A 17,558-nucleotide genomic window follows, 5' to 3' on the forward strand; every position below is an offset into this window, starting at 1 on the left:
GAGGGACTTCACAGCAGTTCAAGCCCAGAATCTCCGTGCTAGTCAACAAACACCTGACTACACTAACCCCCCATCTTCCATAAGAGGTACTGCAATGCCAGTGAGGGCTTGAATATCATAAGAGTCTCCAACTCAACTCCAGAGACATGGAGAATTCGGGACAGTTCTCCTTGGGGACGTTCGGGAGGGGATTTGGCCCAAGTGTTACAAACCCTGAAGGGTCGGGACAAAAGAAATGTGGAAAAACTGTTCCCATGAGAGGAAAGATCAAGAGTCAGAGGGGACTGATTGAAGATCATTTTGGAAAGCAGCAGTGGTGATGTGAGGAGAAATGTTTGTACTCAGACCGAGGTTCGATGTGTACGGAACAATGACAACAAGACATGAGATCAGAATTAGTCCATTTGGCCAGTTCGGTCCACTCCACCATTCAGTGAGTCACAGAGTCATACATCGTGGAAGCAGATCCTTCAGCCCAACTTGTCCGCACTGACCAAGTTCCCCAAACTAATTTAGTCCCATTTGCCTACATTTGACCCATATCCTTCCAAACATTTCTTATTCATATACTTATCCGAATACCTTTTTAATGCTGTAACTGTACCAGCCCCCACCACCTCCTCTGGCAGCTCATTCCACGCACGCACCACCCACTGTGTGAAATAGTTGCTCCTTAAATCCCTATGAAATATTTCTCCTAAAGCTATGCCCCTCTAGTATTGGACTCCCCTACCCTGGGGGGATAGACCTTGGCTATTCACCCTCTCCATGCCCCTCATGATTTTATAAACCTCTAGAGGCAGGGTGAAGAGGGGATTGGATCATCATGTGAGAAGGAAGAAGAAGTACTGGGGTGGGGGTGTAAGAGTGGGTAAGTAGGGGAATTGCTGTTTGGGGGGAGGGGGTCCTGGTGTTGGACTGGGGCGGACAAAGTAAGAAATCACATAGCACCAGGTTACAACCCAACAGGTTTATTTGAAATCACAAGCTTTCCTAGCGCTGCCCCTTCATCAGATGAAATGCTGGGGTGGCGGCAGCTGAAGACACGATGGGCCGAAAGTCCTCGTCCTGCGCTCTCACCCCAAACATCAAAATTACAATTAGCTTTTTAGTGAAAAGTTTACAAGTTGCCCCTTACAGCACCGTGTCGGGTACAAAGAGGCCAGGAGTGCCCGATAGAGGCACACGGGCAGAGGGCAGAGGTCAGAAGAAAGTGGGGGTGTGAGGGAAATGGGAAAGAGACAGTGGAATAAGGGCCAAACCCACCCGGTGTGAATGAGGATGGGAAGAGGTGGGGCAGGGCGTGGTCCCAATGGGGATGAGCAAATGAGCTTTTGCGATGGGGAGTTAACCAGAAAAAAAGGGACCAATCACAGCGAGAGGGGAGTCACATGGGTTGTCATCCTAAATTGCAGGTTTAGATGCAGGGAGAGAGACGGAGATGTGGCCCTGGTAGTGATACTGGGATCAGCTGATTGTATTGTATCCGTTTGCGGCTCCTTTGAAATGGACACGCGGTGAAACTGCTTCGTTACGTTGTTGCAATTTCTGGAGCGAGTGAGGAATCCCTCTCCTGTCTCTATCTCTCTATCACACACACACAACATGTCCAGTGAGACCTCTCCCCTTCTCAACTACCGGCTCTATAATGTGGCCGGTGGCTTTGCCGAGAGCTGCGGGGGTGGGGGCCCGCAGGAAGACGAAGTGGCCGTCTCCAGCACCGGTTCCCAGCCCGATGACCCCAGGAAGCTGTCTACTTTCTTCGGGGTGGTGGTCCCCACCGTCCTCTCCATGTTCAGCATCGTGATCTTCATGCGAGTGGGTAAATACTGCCTTTTCACATTCACCCTGACCTCCCTTCACCTTTGTCTGACTCCTCGTCTCTACCCTCCCTGCAATGTTTTGTCTTTTTTTTAAACGTTGACTTTTTAAAAAAAATTATATTTCAAAACCTGTTGTTTTTTTAAGCATAGCATTTTCTTTTTGTTAAAGAATGCAAGGTCTGTACTTTGTAATGGAAGCTGCTGCAGTGTGGTCTCTGTTTATTCTAGTGACCTTTCTCTCACCTCTTTTGCTGCATTGGGTATATTCCTGGAGTTCTAGGGGATTATAGGGTTAGAGCTGCCCTCTGCCAATAACCCACCTCATGGTAACTTACGCTTTCTGTTTGTAGTCTTATGCAAACCACTGCACTGTTCTATTTTTCTCCTCCTTCCCCCTCCTCCCCACACTTTGTTGGAAAAGGTTGGGAGGGGAGTGGTCTGTGCGATGTTAAGCTTCTGTTTTTCCAGGAAAGACCTCTGCAGTTTTGAAACCATGAAATTGCTGGAGACACTTCTCTGGTGTCAGATGGGAGAGAAACAGTTAATGTTTTGAATCCAGTGACCTTTCTGAAGTTAAACTGCAGTTTTTCTAGTTACCTGTTTCTGTAACCTCTCATTTCCATTAGATTCTCTGTGTTCCTCTTGCTTTCCATGTGTCTCTTTCACCACTGACTTCAGTTCTGTGTTTTTAAAAATCCTTCCTACTGTGCAAGCTGCTGGAAATGGCTATGATGTTAGTGTGTTCTCTCTTCTGACGCTGCCTGACCTGAGTATTTCCAGCTCTGTTTCACTTCTAATCTTTTGTTTTTAGATGTCTTTTTTAAACTGTGCTAAATATAAAGGCACACTATTATTTGCTGCTAATCTCACTGAGCTAGTCATTCAGCTGGAAACAGACCGCTCAGCCCGACCAGTCTGTTATCTCAAACTAAACTAGTCCCATAGCCTGTGCTTGGCCCATATCTCTCTCAACATTTCCTATTTGTGCGCCTACCCAGATGCCTTTTTGAATGTTGTAACTGAACCTGCGTCCACTGTTTCCTCTGGAAGTTCAGTCCACTGTTGTCTTTCAAAAAAAGTTGCTCCTTATGCCCTTAATCTTTTTCCTCTCACCTTTAAAAATATGCCCCCTGGTCTTGAAATACCCCACACCAGGGTAAAGACACCTGCCACTCACTTATGCCTAACATGACCTCATAAATGTCTAAAAGATCAGCCCTCAATCTCCTGTGCTCCAGTGAAAACGGTCCCAGCTTGTTTTAAAACTTTAAAACCTCCATCTCCAACAACATCCTCAATCTTTCCTGAATCCCTTTAATTTAATAATATCCATACTTGATTAACAAAAAGCTCTGAAAGCTGTTACTCTGTCCATTTTCTTTTTGTTTTTGAGACCTGGTATGTGGTGCGGTTTTGATCTGAAAGCTGACCACTTGAACTGACAGTGCCTGGTTACTTTGTTAGGAAGCCCCTCCCCAGCATGGTTCCTAAACTTCTGTCCAAATGTCCCACTTACCGCCCCCCCCCCCCCCCCCCCCCCCCCCCACCCCTCGCCCCAACCCCCAGGTCCTGGGTGACATGCCTGCTCGCTAGATCAATAGCCAACATGTCCAATCTGTAGACTCTGCCAGGGAGAATGGGCAGAAAGGGACAAGTGTTAAGATGAGGGGCTGGTCATTGAGATGAGAAAAGTCTTCCCTTGGAGGTTGGGTAAAACTTTGAATTCCCACCCTGAGAAATCTGCGGATGCTCCACCAATGTCCAGGATAACTTGCTGAAACCTGAGGGTCAGGTACAATAGTGTGACCTTATAGGGGGTGACCTTATAGAGGCTTATAAAATCACTTGGGGCATGAATAGAATGAATGGCCATGGTCTCTTTGCCCCAGGATATAGGGGGAGTCCAAAGGAGACAGATTAAGAAAGATTTAAAAGGGACCTGAGGGGCAACTTTTTTTCAGAGGGTGGTGCATGTATGGAATGAGCTGCCAGAGGAAGTTGTGGGGGCTGGTACAATCTCAACAGGCCAAGAGGCCCAGTCGCATTTCTAGCATTTATCTAAAGAGGTTGGGTCGGTGGGGAATGGCAATGGCACTGGGGACATGTTAAAATCTTACTTGGGACAAGGCCATGTAGAGTTGCGGCAGGGAGGGGGAGTGGAAACCCACCTGGGTCCTTCTGGGAGAGGAGGGGAAATTGGTCATTCTTACCTGGTCTGGCCCATCTGACTCCAGACCCACAGCAAATAATAACTGCCCTCTGTAACAACTGAGTAACCTGCTTGGGTCGTGGGCCATTGGGGTGCTCTCTGGTAACTGTTACACTGACTCGGTCCTTTTTCCATCCTTTATCCCTGGCAACACTTGGTGCTGCTCATTTGGCTTTTTTAATAATTTTTTTTGCAATGGTTAAGGGACAAAGTTGGATGTTTTAACTGTGTTCCAAATACTGCCTGCTGCAAAGAGTCAGTAGCCAGAGGATGGTGTGTGTGGGATTGAAGAAACCACTTTCCTTAACGCTCCCTCTCTCTCTGTCTGTCTCCCTGGCACAAAGCTGCATTGTGTTTGCTGCCTGGCAGTCCCCATCTGAATGCAGAGCACGAGACACTGCAATGGTCCCAGTGATGTTCGGTAAAGCTAGGGTCTGTTCTCGGAAGGCGTTTGGCACACTTGCGGTCACTGGCCAGTGCATTGGGTGTAGGAGTTGGGATGACACATTGCTGTTGTACAGGAGGCTGAGGCCATTTCTTGTTTGGAGTACTGCATTCAGTTTTGGCCTCCCTGCGATGGGAAAGATGATGTGAAACTTCAAGCTTCACAAAAGATTTACAAAGATGTTGCCAGGGTTGGAGGCTTTGAGCTACAGCGAGAGGCTGAGTAGACTGGGGCTATCTTTGCTAGTGTCAGAGGCTGAGGGGGGGACCTTTTATAGAGGCTTTTAAAATTATTTGGGGCATGGATAGAATGAATGGCCACAGTCTCTTCGCCCCAGGGTAGGTTGAGTCCAAACTAGACAGATTAAGGTGGGAGGGGAAAGATTTAAAAGGGACCTGAGGGGCAACTTCTTTTTCAGACGGTGGTGCGTGTATGAAATGAGCTGCCAGAGGAAGTGGTGGGGGCTGGTACAGTTACAGCATTTAAAAGGTATCTGGGTGGGACCATGAGTAGGATGGGTTTAGATGGATGTGGGCCAAATATTGGCAAATGGGACTGGATTAACTTGGAACATCTGGTTGGCATGGGTGAGTTGGGCCAAAGGGTCTGTTTCTATGCTGTACAGCTTCAACTCTTGGGGCAGTGAATGCTGCGAGGAGATTTAATCAAGGAGCTTGAAATGATTTTGATTTTTGATAGTTTGACTTTGTTTCCTCTATCTGAGGCTTATTAGCCAGAGAAAGTGGCTTTAGAATAACTAATGAAAACAGACCCATCAGTGTCTGGAAAAGTCTTTTTTTATTTTTGTTTTGGGCAGTCATGGCCTGTTATGAAAACTGGAAGAAATGTGGACCCCAGAAATTGGAAACTAAACCAAAGTTGCTGGAAAAGCTCAGCAGGTCTGGCAGCATCTGTGAAGGAGAAAACAGAGTTAACATTTCGGGTCCAGTGACCCTTCCTCAGAACTGATGGTGGCTGGGAAAACGTCAGTTTATATGCATAAAATAAGGATGTGGGTGGGGTAGGGAGTAAATATAGGATAGAGCCCAAAGCGAGAGAAAGACAGTTGGACTGACAAAGGAGTTGCTAACGATCAGGCTGGAAGAGTGAATAGTTGCTAATGGGGACTGTTAGTGACTAACAACAGGGGCTGTGTAATGGCAGGCTGTGGTAACAAGGCCTGGTGTGTGGGGTGGGGGGGCTGGGACATGGGAGAGTTTAGGCTGTAAAATTATTGAACTCAATATTGAGTCTGGAGGGCTGTAGGGTCCCCGAGCAGAAAATGAGGTGTTGTTCCTCCAGCTTGTGTTGCGCTTCACAGGAACACTGTAGCAAGCCAGAGACAGAGATATTGGCCAGGGAGCAGGGTGGTGCATTAAAGTGGCAGGCAACAGGTAGCTCAGGGTCTTTTTGTGAACAGAACGTAGATGTTCTGCAAAGCAGTCGCCAAGTCTATGCTTCGTTTCCCCATTGTAGAGGAGGCCACATTGTGAGCAGCAAATGCAGTAAACTGGATTCTGGGAAGTGCAGGTGAAGTGTTGCTTCACGTGGAAGGTATGTTTGGGCCCTTGGATACTGGGGAGGGAGGAGGTAAATGGGCAGGTGTTACATATTCGCTGGTTACAGGGGAAGGTGCCGCAGGGCTGTGGGGAGGTATTGGGGTTGAAGGAAGTGTGGACCAGGGTATCCCAGAGGGAACGGTCCCTGCAGAAGGCGGACAAGGGAGGGGAGGGGAATATGTCTGGTGGTGGAAATGGCAACTGATGATCTCTGGATGTGGATGCTGGTGGGATCGTCTGTGTGGATAAAGGGGACGCTAGTGTGAGGGCGAAGTGCAGGAGATGGATCCGACCTCGTTGAGGGCCCTGTTCACAACGGATTTGGGGAATCTTCACTTGAAGAAAGTGGACATTTCGGAGGCTCCCTTGAAGTTGGCCTCATCTGAACATATGCGACAGAGACGGAGGAACTGAGAGAATGGGATGGAGTCTTTTTACAAGAAGTGGGGTGTGAGGATGTATAGTCTAGGTAGCTGTGGGAGTAGGTGTGTTTTGTAATGGATATGAGTGGCCAGTCTATCCCCAGAAATCTTGGAGAGGAGTCAGAGATAGACCAGGTGGAAATTGGAGCCAAAATTCAAGTTTCTCAATTCTAGATGAGAGAGGGAAGCAGCGCCGATGATATCATTGTGTTGGAGAAAGTTGTGGGTGGGGGCCAGAATAGGACTAGAATAAGTAATGTTCCCATACCCTCTGAAGAGACCAGTGTAACTAGGGCCTATGTGGGTATCCATGGCAACCCCTCCTACCTTAAAATGAGAGGAGTTGAAAGAGAAGTTGTTGAGGGTGAGGACAAGCTGAGCCAAGTGGAGGAAGGTGGTGGTGGGGATGGTTCAGGCCTTTGCTCAAGGAAGAAGCGGAGATCCCTAACTCCCTCCTGGTGGGGAGTGGATGTGGAAAGGGATGGTGGATGAAGACTGAGTCAAGAAATCAGTTCATGTTTGGGTAGAGTGACCCTTCCTCGTACTTTGCCTCGTGACCTGGTATGAATTGGCTCAATTGGGCTTTTAATTCCATGTCGGTCAACCTTGCCATTTTAAAGGGCCAGAATGTGAGGATAATAAATAGATTGAGGGGAGAGCTGTCAGGATCAGTGTGAATGCCAATCTCTTTCTCAACGAGATAAGAGACCTGTGTAACTGTAGCCAAGGTTTCTACTTAATACAGGTCTACAGGAGACCGTGTAGGATATGGTGGCCATGTGATCATGTCACAGGGCTGGTAAACCCAGGTTTACCAGGATGTTGTTTGGTCTGGGCTGGGGGGGGTGAGGTGGGGGTGCATTTAGCTATGAAGAAAAGTTGGATAGACAGGGCTTGTTTTCTCAATGCACACGGTTAAGGGGGCAATCTGATAGAAATCGATTTCTGAGCGGCACAGAATAGAGCAGGAAGTAATGAGGCTTTCCCCCGGTGGGGAGGGGTCAGTTGCTAGGGGACATGGGTGCAAGGTAGGGGCTGGGGAAGTTTTCAGATGTGTGGTAAGTTGTTTTCTCTTCCCCCACCTGACACAAAAGAGGCAGTTGTGCCTGGAATACACTGCAAGTGGAGGCGGTGGAAGTGGATGAATTTGATAAGTTGTGGAATTAAAGGTTATAGGGTAGGAAAGTGGATGTGAGGACTGTCTGACCTATAGAATGGTCTGTATTTGAGGCACCTGGATGAGTACCTGAGTAGGAAGGGAATAGAAGACAGTATGGAAGAGCATAAATGTGGCAGCACTGGCTCGGAGGGCCGAAGGGCCTGTTCCTGCGCTGCTATGTTCTTATACTTCCAGGCCTACAGCGTTGGTATGGATTCTTAGCTGCTCAATTCAAGGGCTGCTGGGAGTGCTCACCTCAATTTTTGGGCTCGGTTTTCTGGACTAGGATTCGAACTTAAACCTTGACACGTCCCAACAGCATGACCCCCACCTCGAGCAAAAGACGAGAGTGGAGAAGCTGCTGAGGGAAGGGTTTTCTGTCTGTCTGGTGGCCTGACTCTGGCACACGCAGAATACTCCCCACTTGCCTGGATGAGCACCGCTCCAACAAGATGGGTGAAGTTAAGATGAGAAACAGGAGCAGGCCACGTGGCCCCTTGAGAGATAATGGGAACTGCAGATGCTGGAGATTCCAAGGTAACAGTGTGGGGCTGGATGAACACAGATGCTGCTTGGCCTGCTGTGTTTGTCCAGCTCCACACTTTATCTCGTGGTCCCTTGAGCCTGCCCCACCATTTTATAGGGTCGTGGCTGATCTGTCAGTCCTCGCATCCACTCTCCTACCCTTTCCTTGTAACCCTTAATTCCTTAGCTTAACAAGTATCTCTCTGCCTTGCGAAAGCATGCTGCCCCCACAGCCCTTTGTGGAAAGGAGATCCAAAGACACTCAATCCTCAAGAAATTCCTCCTCCTCCTCTTCCCCCCCCCCCCGTCTAAAATTGGCACCCCTTTATTCTGAGACTGTGCCCTCTGATGCCTGACTCTCCCATGAGGGGAGGTATTGACCTGGTCCAGCCCCTTAGGAATCCAATGAGATCCCCTCTCGTTCTTCTAACTCCAGTGAGTAGAGCACCAACCTGTCTAGCCTTTATCGAAGACAATCCCTCCATCCCGGGGATCATCCTATTGAGCCTTCTCTGAGCAGCCTCCTTTTGAAACAATATCTTTCCATAAATAAGGGGACCAAAACTGCTCTCAGTACTCTAGATGTGGTCTCGCCAGCACCTTGTACAGTCACAGTAAGACTTCCTTACTCTTTCTCACCAACTCCCTTGAAACAAGGACCAACATTCCATTAGCTGCCTTGATTCCCTGCTGCCCCATGTGCTATTTTTCTAATTCATTTTACAAGGTTTCTCCCAAGTCCATTCAGTAGCAGCAGTGTGTACTACCTACAAGATAGACGGCAGGAATTCACCAAAGATCCTTAAACGGCACCTTCTGAACCCATGCCCACCTCCATCCTGGAGGACGAGGGCAGCAGATACATGGGAACACCGCCTCCTGCAAGTTCTCCCCTGAGCTCCCTCCCCATCGTGACTTGGAAAAAATGTTGTTGTTCCTTCGCTGTCACTGCAGTTCCCTTTCCAGCAATGTTACCCTGATCCTAAGGGGGCTGGACAGATTCTCAGAGGGCAATTAGGGATACTCAATAAATGTTGACCCAACCAGCAACGCCACCTCATCCTGAGAGCTTTTGAAAGGTGTGCAGTGTCTGTGGATTAGGTATGGTTCTCTCCGTGTCTCCCCCCCCCCCCCCCCAATCAAACTGTTCGTTCAGAGATTTAGACACTTATTGTCCATCTCTAATTGCCCCAGAAGGTGGTGGCCATGGGCATTACTGAGATTTATCTAATGGCACACCCTTCAGAAGGCAAGGGCACTTTGACCCTAACCCAAGCTTGGGGAAAGTAGGGGTGCAAGATGAGAGTTAGTAGCCACTCAGCCCCTCACCCCTTGTCTAATTCTGGGATTTGGTGCTGTTTCTGGAATGTTTCCAGAGCTCTGGAATGCTGGGGTTGAGTTGATGGCTCTCTGTCTCTCTGCCTTCAGTGAAGGGCATTGGGATTTCTGAGCTTGTTGAGAAAGAGATTGCTTGCTCAGATCTGTCTAAATTACATCAACTCTTTCTGCATTCAAGTTTTTTTCCAAATTGACCTTCTGCCAGTGATATTTACACTTTGTGCTGTGTGCTCCTGGCTTGGAATTCTGGGAGGTGTGCGATAGCAGGAGCTGGGGGTCAACTGAAAAGGTCAAAACTGATCATCATCCTCTCCCAAAACACTCCGCAACAGAGGGATATGCTTCTTTCTGATCAGTGGGTGTGTAACTAAGGAGCACAGAATGACTCCCCTCAATAGGGGCGGCTCAGTGGCTAGCACTGCTGCCTCACAGTGCCACGGACTTGGGTTTGATTCTATCCTCTGGGGTGACTCTTTGTGGAGTTTGCACGTTCTCCCGTGTCTGTGTGGGTTTCTTCCAGGTGCTCCCGTTTCCTCCCAAAGATGCACAGCTCAGGGTGGATTGGCTGTGCTAAATTGCCCCATAGTGCCCAGGAATGTGCAGGCTTGCTGGGTTAGCCATTGGGGAGGGCGGGGGTGGTGGGGAGGGGGGGAGGGAGAGGGGGGGAGGGGGGGGGTAGGTGGTGGAAAAGTGGGGGTGCTCTTTAAGAGGGTCAGTGTGGGTTTGATAAGCCAAGTGGCCTGCTCATGCACTGAGTCCATCTTTCCCTGGACCTAAAGATCCAGACATTCTTTTCCAAAATGCTTCTCAATGTAATATCTCGTGTTTTTACAGCCCCTTTATTTAGAAAAAAAATTCAAAAAAAAGTGTAGTCACTGTCTGCCAGGAAACTGTGACCAGCTTGTCTACAGTAAGCTCCCACCATGATTAAAAAGCAAGTTAATGTGTTTTCTTTTTTTTTGTTTAAATGTTGAAATTTTAACGAGATGCTAGCTGAACCTGTACCACAGCCCCTCACGGGTCTTTGTCCTTAAATCGTTTGCATCCCCCTAGACAGGCAACTGGGGCATCAGTTTAGCAGCAGTGCCTTTGGTATTACAGTAGGGCATCAGCAGATATGGCCAGTGTCCAGGCCTCTGTCCCCCGAGGAGCCGGTGATACCCTCCTTGAGCCACGAGCCGTGGTCACGGTCAAACGGTTTGAGCTGTTATCAGTCGAGGTGGATGTGGTTTTCGTGTAGTTAGTGTGTTTGTGAAACTCCTTCATTTGGCTAATCTATCTTCCTTCCTACTATGGTCTGGCCAATGGTGCTCTCAACCCCCAAAAACAAATTCAGAACAGAGCCTAGGCCCGAACTTTAATTTTAAAGGCGATGCAATTGGATTTGGTCTAACTACCAGGCTTGAAGTGAAGCGCACTTTATTCGTACCCTATAGTTAAAATTCAAAAGTTACTTCAACTTCTTTCTTAACTCTATTGGAAAAACTTAAATTTATTTAACTTCCAAACAGTGACCTTTTTCCAATAGAGTCCCATGAATATACCTTTTGCAAAGGCAAATTTGGTAAACTAGTCTCTCAGGCAGTTCTCCAGCCCAGGAGGAGGGAGTGACACGTGCAGGGAGGGATGTACTGCAGCCTCCAAACTCCGCTTTAAGACCCCAGGAACTGCTACTGAAACATTTAAAACTCAAAATCCTGCTGGAACTTGTCTGCACCCAATCAGGCAGCTGCTATTGTTCTCACATTTTATTTGGGGGTTGGGGGGGGGGGGGGGGGGGAGAGAGAGACTCCAAGGTGCCTCAAGTTGCTTACTTTAGTGCATTCAAATAGATAGCTCAGACCTCTGTCTTTAAAACCTCTCTTCAACAAACTCGGCACAAAACACTCCTCCTAAAAGCTGCGGTACTGTCACATTCCCCACTGGGACCACTGGCACAGGTGTTGCGCAGTGTAATTCCTGTGACAGTGTTAATGTTGACAATAGATCAGCAGCCTGATGCGGACCAGTCTGGGTGGTGAAGGAGTCAATCTTGCCTGAAGCCGCATTAGAGACGGATGTGACATCACCAGTTTCTGATGACTAACTTTGGGCACAATTAACATCATTTGCAATCTTGCATAATTAAACTCTAGCTTCAATAAAGCAAACCCCACTTGTGGAAGCGATGTTTCCTCTGTCGTTAAGCCTGTAGCCTCTTCTGGTGTTGGTCAACCTGCGTTTTAAAAAGTACGGGAGGAGAATTGACAGCAATGAACCGCCCTCAAGTACCAGAGGCTGTTACTTGAGAATCCAATATGACAAATGAGAGCAAATATTTGACATTGTACAATGACACATTCCTCACTTGTTCCCAACGCAGCTGTCAGCTGCAGGCCACTTTTTTTGAGAGAGAGAGAGAGAGAGGTGTCTGTCCTGTCTCTTGCTGACCTGACTCTGATTAGCAACTTATGTGCTTGCCCTTGGGGTCAGAAAGCTGTCATTTCAAGCCTCTGTCCTGGAGGCTTGAATCCTGTTTTGATGCTCCCAGAACCTGATAGTGAGGTGAAATTTTTAAACTGAGGTGGAAAAGATCCTACAGACAGCACTTGAGTCGGGTGTCCTGGCCCAGTATTGTAAACCCCTTTTCCCCCACCCCTGCCTGATCTTGCAAAGAGAACAGTTTTGGCAACAACTGTACATGGCTGTTTAGTGGGAGCTTGTGTAGAGAGCTCTCTGCAAAGTTTCCTCTATGACAACAGTAGAGTACTTTCGTTTACGAGTACTGAATCAGTCGTACAGCTCTTGTGGTTGGGTGCTAGTTAAATGCAGGTTAGCTTCCCCTGTATTGAGACAGTAACGGTGTGACCAGGAAATGGTGAATTACCAGCTCACCTTGGGCTATGGGGGACTGAGAACGAGGTAATACTGTATCAATGCAAGTTGTTGGGGCACTGAAGGATGCAGACAAACGGGGTTAGTTCAGAACGGGTTGGTGCCGATATGGTGGGCCGAAGGGCCTGTTCCTGTGCTGTACTGTTCAGTGTTCAATCAGGAAGCTTTCATTTCTAATCACTTGCGGTATGTGGGTGTTGCTGGCTCGGCCCAGTATTTCTTGCCCACCCCTAGTTGCCCTCTGAGGTGGAAAGCACATCAATTGGAATCACTGGACCTGAAACCCTGACTGTTTCTGGCCTGATTTTCTCTCTCTCTCTCTCTCTCTCTCTCTCTTTTTTCGCGCTCGCTCTCTCTTCCAGCAGTTTTTAGGTTCCCTTTTAAAACAGCTCCTGACGGGCAGGGACGGACCCGATGGGCCAAATGCCCTACATCCGCTCCTATGTCTTCAAGTTTATTGTAGGTAACACCTGAAGTTGCTGACTGTTTCAGTCAGTAGTGGTGGATTTTTGTTTGGGGGTTGGGGGGGGAGCGTGCAGAAAGAGGGTTCTATAAAGTACAGAAGCTGGTAGGCTGAGGAAGGTATTAAATGTTAGAACAATTAAATCCTCACTTCCTGGAAGTAGCAAGATCACCAGGCCTTAATCACTCCTAGTCATACAGCATGGAAACAGACCCTTCAGTCCAAGCAGTTCATGCTGACCATAATCCCCAACTAAATTAGTCCTGCCTGCTCCTGGCACCTATCCCTCCAAATCTTTCCTATATCTGTACCTGCCCACACCACTTCCTCTGGCATTTCATTCCACGCACAAACCACTCTGCATTCTTTTTTAAAAGAATTTCCCTCATGTCTTTGGTCATCTTGCACCTTTTAAAAAAAAGCCCCCTAATTTTGAACACTGTGGGGGTGAAACACCTTTTGTCATTCACTTTATCTGTGCTCCTTCATGGTTTTATAAACCTCTATACCCCTCAACCTCCTACACTCCAGTGAGAAAAGTCTCAGCCCCTCTTCATAACTCAAACCCTCCATTTCTGGTAAATCTCTTCTGAGCCCTCTCTCCAGCTTAATAACACCTTTCCATAACAGGGTGACCAGGACTGCACCCGGTACTCCCAGAAGAGGCCTCAGTGACGTCCTATAACACCTCTGCATGACGTCCCCAACTCCGACAATGAGAAGCCTGAGCAATGAAGGCAATTGTGGGAAACGCTGCCTATGCAAACTTCAAACAATTACTCCTAGGTCTGTGTTCTTTGAGCTGTTTGATCCAAAGCTAAACAGGAGTGGCCTTTTACAGCCCTGTAAAACCTGAGTCAAGTCTCAATGACTAATCTGGGGCTGCAAAGTTTTGTATTCAGGAAGTGACTGACCCTTTATTTATTCGTCAAACAACAGCTCACCCCTCTATTTTGTTAGATGGGACTGTAACATATCAACCACAACTGTCCAGCTGTTTTTCAATTGACTAGTTTGGGATTTTGAGCCAGGCTGCCCTCCACCCAAAACTGGAGCCCTTACCATTATACCGCAGGACCTTTAGAGTCCGTCTGATCAGCAATTGCAAAGTTGTCCATTGTCTTGCCAGACCATAGGGCAGAGAGAGAACATGAGAGATGACCGGTGAGGGTTTATCCTGGGGGGGGTCACCATGCCACCAGCAAGGGGAGGAACTGAAGGAAAGTCCTTGATGGTAACCCAGCTGGCGACGGGAGTTGGACCCCTGCTCCTACCATCATGCTGCAGCTGCCCAGCTAACCCATCCTGTTCATGTGCCCATCCAGATGCCTTTTTAAATGTTGTGCCAGCTCGTCCTATAAACGCACCACCCTCTGCGAAAAGGTCGACTCTTTAGGCCTGTCTTTCACTTCTCTTCTCAAACCTGTAGTTTCGGTCTCCCCTAATTGGGGCAGGGGTTGGGAAGGAGGAGAGGTGTGTTTTTAAAAGAAAAACCTTCGCTATTAGAGGCGAAAGTTGGCTGGCCGTGCTGAAAGCAGCTTGTGTTGTAACAAGCTGTGGGGGAGTGTGTTTCAGAGTCTGTGGCCTCCCAGATACAATACAGAATTTCCACACCCCTCACCAGCTTTCCACAGGGACACCAGCCCACTCCTCATCCTCTGTGAAGCTGCAATTCCCCTCCCTCTCCTTTTTCTGTCTGCAGTAAGTGTAACAGCAGGCACTGGTTCGAATCTCACTCGTTCCCGAATTATGGCACATTTAGAGAAATAGGCTAAATAAAACAATCTTAAAAGTGGAGGGGTGACTGATCTGATTTCAGTGCGACTGATCATCACTTAATGTCCTTGACAACTAATTTAATTTTCTCTATCTTTAAACTTAATTTCTTTGGGATTTGAACCAATGGCCTCCCAACATCAGGGTCAGGGATTCGGGCTGTGATGTGTGTGTGTGTCTCTCTCTCTCTCTCGCATTTTTTTAAAACTCCTCAATCTCTGAGCTGATGGTGCTCCATTTTAGAACCTGTTTTAATAATTTAGCTAAACATTTGAAGGTTCTGCAGATCTTGCAAGGCTTTTGAGACAATCTCTTTTGGCACCTGAATGATAGCGAGTGGTCCTTTTGTGATTGTTTCTGTAAATAGCTTTCTTTCACTCTAACATTTTTTTGATCCTTTTTTGTCTGTTTTAAACAGCAGGAAGTCACTCATTTTTAATTGCCTTTTCAGACTGGGGAAGGACTAAATTTTGCAGCTGAAATCACTTTGGGGTTGGCACTGCTCCTGCTGACAGGGCAAGTTTCTGGCTGTTTTCAACCCCCTTTTGGTTAGAGTGGGCATGAGAGCAGGCCATTCAGGCCCTCCACCCCCATTGTGCTATCCCATTGAGACTCCTGGCAGATCAGAGACACTACTGGTTTTATGCAGCCAGTAATAGATGCCTTTTGAAATGCTTTCAGTGGAAAAGAAGCAAATCCTGTTCTGGGTGCCAACCTCCTTCCTGGCTGTTCCCCAAAAGGTGTGTGTGTGTAGAATTGGCCTCTTGACTTGTGCGGAGACCTGTCCCAGGAGTTTAAGACTCCCTCCTTGAATAGTGACCAGCCAACGATCCTGTGTACCCGACATGTTCCACATCTCTTCCCTCTTCAGGTTTAAAATTAACAATAGACCCCAAATCCAGTCGCTGTTTCTGAAAGACTACAAACTTCTGCGACCACTTTGATTGCAGTGTTAACCTTGCTCGACTGTGTCTGAGACTCTTCAGCCAGCCAGCCTCTCCTGTAAACGTACTCCTTACACTGTTACGTTCGCTGCCCTTCCCAATGGCTTGCTGTTGCCTCGCCCAGCCCAGCCATCTCAGACAGTCCTGCTTTCTAAATGTGCCCTGACCACACGCCACACAGCGCTGTTACCTACAGCAGCCTGGTGGGGGCAGAGTCACCATCACACAGCACAGAAACAGACCCTTCGGCCCAACCATCATCCCGAGTTAAACTAGCCCCACCTACCTGCTCCTGGCCTATGTGCCTACAAATCATTCCTATTTGTGAACTTATCCAAATGTCTTTTTAAACATAACTGTACCCACATCTCCCACTTTCTCTGGAAGCTCATTCCACACACGAGCCACTCTTGAGGGGGGGGGGGTGAAAAGTTGCCTCGTGTCATCTTTTTCTTTTTAAATCTTTCTCCACACTTTAAAAATATGCCCCCCCCAGTATTGAAATCCCCCAGCCGAGGGGAAAGACTGCCATTCAGCTTTATCTATGCTGTTCGTGATTTTATAACTCTAAGGTCACCCCTCAACCTCCTATACGCTGACGAAAAAAGTCCAGCTTTTCCTACATAACCCTCCATTCCCAGCAAATCTCTCCTGCGCCTCTCCAGTTTAATAATAATCTCCTGATAGCAGGGAAACCAGAGCTGGACACAGGGCTCCAGAAGAGGCCTCAACAACGTTTTGTGTAACATCAACATGACGTCCCAACTCCTGTACTCTAAGATCTGAGCAATGAAGGCAAGTGTGCTAAAAACCATCTTAACACCCCTGTTTACCTGTGGTGAAAACGTCCAAGAACCACGGACCTGACCCCTAAATACCTCTGTTCACTAATACCCTTAAGGGAAGGAAACGGCCATCCTTACCTCATCTGGCCTACATGTGACTCCAGACCCACAGCAATGTGGTAGACTCTTAAACTGTTGTCTGGGCACTAAATGCTGGCCTGGCCAGAGACCCATCTCATCCTGTAAATGACCGAATAAAGAGAACTGCCCAAGGCCCTACTTTCTAGTTGTAAATGTCTTGCCCTGTTTGTTTTTTCCCCCAAAATATAAACCTGTCATTTCTCCAAATTTGAGGTCCGTCTGCCCCTCTCCAGCCCATTGACCCAGTTGGTCAAGATCAATTAACGAGGGTATTGGAATAAAACTGGGGGAGAGCCCTGGTGGGCACAGGGCTGGCACTGGGGCTAGATAAAGCTGTTTACTAGCCAGAAAGCTAATGTGGAATGCTTTCGCTTTTGTTGGGGGAGCTGGAACAATCCAGACCACGTGCTGAGAACAGTTGTCATTCCCCAGGTTACTAAAGTGCTTTTTTTTTGTCTTTGACTTTCCCCTTCCCTGACTGCACCCTGCCCCCCCTTCTCTCTGCCCCCCCCCCACCCCCAACCCAACCCTCCTGACCCTCTTTTAGGTTTTGTTGTGGGGCAGTCTGGCTTCCTTCAGTCCCTGCTGATGCTCATGGTGGCCTATGTCATCATCAGTCTGACGGTATTGTCCGTGTGTGCCATTTCCACCAACGGTGCGGTGAAGGGAGGGGGTGCCTACTGTATCCTTTCGGAGGTGCCCATCTGACAGACCACCCCCCCCCCCCCCCCCCCCCCCCCCCCTCATGGTTGTCTGCTTCTCCCTCTTCTCTGACCAGGATGTGCCAGCGTCTTTGAGACCCTTTTTTTTTGTTTTTCGAAATAAATACCTGCTCGGTGTCCCCTTTTTTCGTTAGTTTTGGCTTTGAATCATAGCCTCCATGGCAGGGCTGGACAGTCGGTAACCCTGATGCCATCCTGAGGCCTATAAGAAGGCAACCCACAGTCGGGGCCTGGGGAGCATCAATTTCCCCCGACAGTCCTGGAGCGAGTTTAAAAGCCAATCTGTTCCAAACTTAGCTAAACCTCACCTGTAAAACCAATCTACTGATTCCCAAATCTTCCCGAGCGTGGAATAGTTTGACGATTGGCAAGA

General features: G+C 48.1%; 1 protein-coding gene across 1 annotated transcript in view; it reads left to right on the forward strand.

Moving 5' to 3' along the window:
• The first annotated feature begins 1,407 nt into the window (after positions 1 to 1,407).
• Positions 1,408 to 17,558, forward strand: part of LOC125448615 (solute carrier family 12 member 9) — a 33,778-nt gene continuing 17,627 nt past the window's right edge. Inside the window, 2 exon segments of the mRNA XM_048524021.2 lie at positions 1,408 to 1,822; positions 17,011 to 17,145. Coding sequence (XP_048379978.2) covers positions 1,606 to 1,822; positions 17,011 to 17,145 — 352 coding nt within the window. The 5' untranslated portion in view covers positions 1,408 to 1,605.

This window comes from Stegostoma tigrinum, chromosome 45, assembly GCF_030684315.1.
Source record: "Stegostoma tigrinum isolate sSteTig4 chromosome 45, sSteTig4.hap1, whole genome shotgun sequence".
NCBI lineage: Eukaryota > Metazoa > Chordata > Chondrichthyes > Orectolobiformes > Stegostomatidae > Stegostoma > Stegostoma tigrinum.